The sequence below is a fragment of the Prosopis cineraria genome, unplaced genomic scaffold (genome assembly GCF_029017545.1).
Source record: "Prosopis cineraria cultivar Desert tree isolate PC_DT_omini unplaced genomic scaffold, ASM2901754v1 PC547, whole genome shotgun sequence".
Lineage (NCBI taxonomy): Eukaryota > Viridiplantae > Streptophyta > Magnoliopsida > Fabales > Fabaceae > Prosopis > Prosopis cineraria.
This window is the reverse complement of record NW_026555872.1, coordinates 8,738-14,652: the sequence shown is the minus strand read 5'-3', so window position 1 is coordinate 14,652 and position 5,915 is coordinate 8,738. Positions and strand designations below refer to the sequence as shown.

The window sequence follows — 5,915 nt, the reverse complement described above, 5'->3', positions numbered from 1 at the left end:
ATATTTTCATGAAAATGAGAATTTTATTAATATGTGATTTTTTTAAAAAAAAAATTGCTCATATTTTGGAACAGAGGAAGTAAAAATAATTTTTTTTGTCTTTATTAAGAGATGGAGGTAGAAATTTATTAAATTTTAAAACAAGGTATATGAGATTTAATGGTTTTCTTGATTTCAGTTAAATATGATGAAAGTGACCTATAAATAGTACTCTTTCCAGACCACAATATAAGGTATTAGTAACTAATTCACAATTCTTAAAAAACATAAGTTAAAACTTAAATTTATTTAAAAAATTACATCTTTTCAATTATACCCTCATTAAATATTTTATATAAGTGCCTTAATAATAACAATTAAAATTTTAATGCATTATTTTTAAAAAAAGAGTAATAAATGAGGTGTGAGTATAGTTGAAGAATCAATTATAAAAATTACTTAATATCCTATATTTTAAATTTAAAAAATATTTTATATTATGATTCAGAAAAAGTATTAGCGGAAGTACATTTGTTGCCAAAACAAAATCCTTTTTATTAATTATAAAAAAGTACAAATACTAATAGTCAAAGTAAAAAAAACTTAAAAATTACTCCCTTTGTTAAAAAATATAAAATATTTTTTTAGAAGTTTGATATTTAAAAATATAAAATATTTTATTCTTTTAATGTATGATTATTTGCTTTTTTAAAAAAGTACCTCTATTGAATAAATCTCTTTATATTTATTTTAGGGTAAAATACCTATTAAATAGGGATTAATATGAAAATATAAGATTAATTTAAAGATAAGTAATTACTTTATTATGAATAATATTTAATTAAAAATATTTTATATTTTTAAATGGAAGGAATGCAGTCCAAAAAAACTCACCAAAAAGAAAGCCTAAAATATGCAACCTACAAAAAAAAACATAAAAAAAATTAGAGGAAGTACTTCAATCCACCGGTTTTAGTGTTTCATTTAATGGCTTTTGTTTCGTGAATAAATTGGTATAATTAAATTAAAAAAATAATTATTTAATTTTTATAGTTTTGATTTAGCTGTAATTCAGTTCTTAAATTTTGACTTATTATAATTTAATTTTTAAAGTTTTGATTTAGTTGTAAATTAATCCCTGAACTTTGCCTCTTCTAATTTAGTCTCTAAAATTTCAACCTCTTAAATATTGGTCCTTATATTTTAAAAAATAAAATTATAAAAATTAAAAATATTTTAAAATTTTAATATTTATAAATATTAAAAGAGTTTAGTAATTTAAGATATTAGTAGTACATTTTAAAATATTTTTAATCTTTATTGTTTTATTTTTTAAAATATAAAGATCAATATTTAAGAGGTTGAAACTTCATAAATTAAATTATAAGAGACAAAATTTAAGAATTAATTTACAATCGAATCAAAATTTTAAAAAATGAGTCAAAATTTAAAAATTAAATTACAACTAAATTAAAATTACAGTAATTTAATAATTAATTTTTCCTTAAATTAAACCGTTGATTTCATATCTTGACTTGTCCTTGTATACGTGAAGAGGATCTAAAAAGGTTGTCCAGGCAAAGCTACTTGCATTGGTATCTCTATCGCAAACGAAAGGTCACTAGGCCTTGAATTGTTTAGCCTACGCATCTTTCATTTTATATATATATATATATATATATATATATTAATTAAGGCAAAAGACAGAAGTTATGATCAATGAAATGATTTTATTCCAGAGAAGAAATTGATTAATTGATATTTATGCAGACGAATAATGCCCCGTCTTAAATTTATTCGTTGTTTAGCTAACACACGAGTTTAATGCAGTCAAACAATTGTTTAATGTCGCTGAGCCAGAACAATCGAAATATTTATTATACTGTGAAGCGGTATTAACAAAAATCGAGCTCATACTCTCTCTGATGATTTTTATTTTAAATTTAGGATCTAGATTAACTGATTAAATTCTTTGAAAACCCTGCGCATGCATGTGGTTCTTTTCAAGAAAAATAAAGCAGTTTACGTGGCAGCCAATATTTGGTGGAAACGGAGTGTTGAATTACGTATAAATCTCAACTTTCGTCAGACAAATAAAAAAGTAACCAAATTAACATATTAAATGGACTTCGTGTCTTTGCTCTTAACTTTTTTTGAGTGTTTTTTTTTTTTACTTCGATTATTAGTATATGTATTTATTTTTTTTATATTAATAAAATTGACTCTCTTTGTGGTTGAAAAAAAATTTAACATATTAAATAATTACGCTTAAGAACGGAAGAGTTTTATTTCAAATCTCCCTTTGCAAATGTCATCAGTCTTCGATGTTATGTCTGCCCGGATCATCCAAACTAACAAGGTTAAAAGAAAAATCGCCAGGAAAACAAGAGCCTGAAAAACAATAAAATGGATTATTTAGGCCTGTTTATGTCTTAACAGTGCTCCATCAGGTCCCAACACCGATTGACTTAATAGCGCCATTAAAGAGAGGCATTTTAGAGAAGGTGACACACATTTTTGCACAATAATGACAAATAATAAGCTTAATCAATTTTTTAATCATACTATTGAACCTTCGAATAAAAAAAGAAACTTCCCTTTGTTTTTATTTATAAATAAAATTAATATTTATTACATTTTTCTTAAATTGTCCATTATAAAAGTAATATTTATTTTCACTGGACAAATTTATTTAATTAATTGCAGGGGTAATTAGTGCATTTTTTTACTTTTAAATATAATTATTACACTCAACTAACTTTACAAAACTACATGAGTTAGTTATTTCATCATGTATTTAGAAGCTGAGAGGGTACGCCCTGTAATTCTAATTACAAGTCACCCATGACTAGCTCACAATAATCAAGAAGAATTAGTTGCCCCCACTCCCCTCGTGTATAAGGCGTTTTTAACAAAATTTTGTATATCAATTATTTAGTTTATAGAACATCAAAACCACAATATTTTTCTGATTGTTTCTAATAACATCAAAATTAATATCACGATGGTGAAAAATCAGATAATTACTCTCCCATGTCCATATTACAAGTCATGTCTAACCCTCTCATCAAAACTAAAGAAAAATAATTAAATCATTAACTTTATTTAAAAATATAATAAAATGTTAATCCTATCTCTATTTATTTAATTTTTTTCAAATTTAAATTACACTCCCTTTCATAATGATTGAGCTTAAACAGGAAAAATATTAAAAAAATATAATTACCACCACATTGAATACTTTATATTAATGACAAAAGAATCTTTATAGAGATAGGAAAAAAAAAAGGAGTGATATCCTTTCCCCTTTCAATATAATAAAGATAAAATTGTTCAATCAGTGTTCAAAAATATTATAACATCCCTTATACTCCCCTCATTTTAAATTATAGAATACTTTTTAAGAAATTTTTTATCTTAAAATATAAAATACTTTAAGTAGATTAAATTTTTATTAAATGCATAAATTTTCACATTATCTTTTCTCTCTCTATATAATTAATTTTTATCTCTTCTCTTTTAAATATATTAAATGATGGATATTTTTAAAAATTTATATTTTTATTTGAAAAAGATAAAATTATTGAGTGTATTTAATAAAATTTAATGATATGTAAAATTTTATTTAAAAAATATCTTATAATTTAAAATAGAGAAAGTAGTATTTTAAAACAAAATAAATTTATGAAAATACATGCCGCGATACATCACTAAAATTATTTAATAGTTGTTTTGATATCCATTTTCACCCCTAATAAATACCATAAACTTAAAATAATTAATGCTACACAAACTTTAGCAAAATAATTTAGGGAGAATTTCAGTTAAGAACTACTACAGAGATCCAATTTTATGTGAACTCAAAATTTTTTTGAAATTTCACTTTGGTTTTAGGAGAAAAAGGTCAAAGAATTTTAAAGGTGAAAAGATGAAACTACCCTTCACTTATTATATGAAATTACTAATTAATTTTTTTATTTCACTTTTTAGTTTACGAATATGAGTTAAAATGTCAATAATCATATAAAACTTGATATCAATTTTTTAATCATAAATAATAATATCAATTGTTAAATTATTAAATTTAATTATTAATTTACTAACATCAGTTGTAAATTATTATTAGATCTTATAATCTACTAACTTCAATTGTATAAATTAATAATAAATTAATAACTAACATCAGTGATTGTTTGACAAAAGGATAAATTTATAAATGATATTGATAAATTAATAAATACAGAAAAAAAATTAATAACTAATAATTTTACATAATAAATAAAAGATATATTGATCTCTTCACTGTTAAAATTTTTTTAATTTTTTTCTTTCAGACTGAATTAAAATTTTAAAATTTTTTTAAACCTATCTAAAATTAAATCTCTATTGTGATTTTTAACCGAAATTCTTCCAATAATTTATATTAAGAACAAAAAATAATCTGTTGAAGGTGAGAATTACGAGTAATTTACCCTTAATTTAATATAATGTAGATAGAAATTTGGTTAGGCCCGCAGATTAAGCATGCGTGTTCCCCATGTGCCGCTCCCATATTCCCCAAATCAGCTCAAAAATCCCCAAGTGCTGCCCCACCTTCCTCGTTTTCTTGTTCCGTGTCGTCTTCGTCCTTCTCCTTCACTATATAACTTCCCCAACTGCATTCAACCTCCCTCACCCTAACCGCACAATTCTCACGTACCCAAACCCAACAGAAGATGATCAACTTCAGGTCCAACAGATTCAGCAGAAGCTTCTCCAAGCTCGCCCATGGAGGCAAAGCACCGCCCCCGAAAAAGGACTCCAGAAGCATCTCTGACATCAAATGGGAACTTCGGCCCGGCGGCATGCTTGTTCAGAAAAGGGACGCTGACCAACATGCAGCAGATGGGCTTATCACCATCAGAGTCTCAGCTCTGTCGCACTGGCATGACATTTCCATTCAATCCACTTCAACTTTCGGTAAGTTTCAGCCATTAGAATTATCCGCTGTTATTAATTTCAGGAATTAGAGATAGTGCTCCGCGGGTGCTCGAGTGTGAATCAATTAATGGGTGTGCAGGGGAACTGAAGATGGTATTGTCACTGGTAACAAGCTTGGAGCCCGGAGAACAGAGGCTTTTGTTCAGAGGAAAAGAGAGAGACGATGAAGAACACCTTCACATGGTTGGGGTTAGAGAGAAGGACAAGGTTCTGCTGCTTCAGGATCCAGCAATCAAAGAGAAGAAGCTGCTCGCCATGGCCGCTCCTTGTCCCACCATCACTGTATGACTCTGATTGATCCAGTAGCATCGCTAATCAGTACTAACCAGAAACCACAAAAAAGCATAGCGGAGAAGGCCAATTAGAATGGCGAGTCTTTCTTTCCCTGTCATATATTAGCACCGTGATTGTGTACTCAATCTGACGGTTTTGAAACTCGCTCCCTTGAAGCTGTGTAATCTCTGCTGTTGAAACAATGCCGTTACAATATGCAGAGGTCGTTCTGTTAATAGAAGTCTGTTTGGTTCCGTTTGTACTATAAGTTCTTCATGATGATGTTCTCTGTTTCTTGCCTGACATACTAATATAAACGCACGCGAACACTCGGAAGCAAAAAGAATTACTATAATGATGGGACAAGTTTAAAAGGGAAGCTGACGGATTTTGGGGTCATGATTGGAAGCAAGGGAGGACCCATGGGAGGCACGGCGCCAATGACGTCCTCTTTCATGGTAAGCAAACATCAGTGGAATATCGGGTTCCTAGTGGCCAGCATAATGATTTTGATTGTGTGCGTCCCATAGTATTGTTTGACTGATCTGAAGAATTTGAGTATATAACTACCACCAACTGTTAGGCGAACCTCGTTTGTTAAACAAGGATCAAATTAAACAAAGTATGATCACTCAATGACACAACTTGCAGTATAATACAAGGCTCGCGAGGCTGAAAACGGG

General features: G+C 28.0%; 1 protein-coding gene across 1 annotated transcript; it reads left to right on the top strand.

Annotated features, from left to right (window-relative positions):
- Nucleotides 1-4,668: 4,668 nt before the first annotated feature.
- Nucleotides 4,669-5,500, top strand: LOC129297520 (BAG family molecular chaperone regulator 2-like). The gene is made up of 2 exons (XM_054935852.1): nucleotides 4,669-4,938; nucleotides 5,039-5,500. Exons 1-2 carry the CDS (start codon nucleotides 4,695-4,697, stop codon nucleotides 5,245-5,247), a joined length of 453 nt encoding a protein of 150 aa, XP_054791827.1. The 5' UTR covers nucleotides 4,669-4,694; the 3' UTR covers nucleotides 5,248-5,500.
- Nucleotides 5,501-5,915: the final 415 nt, after the last annotated feature.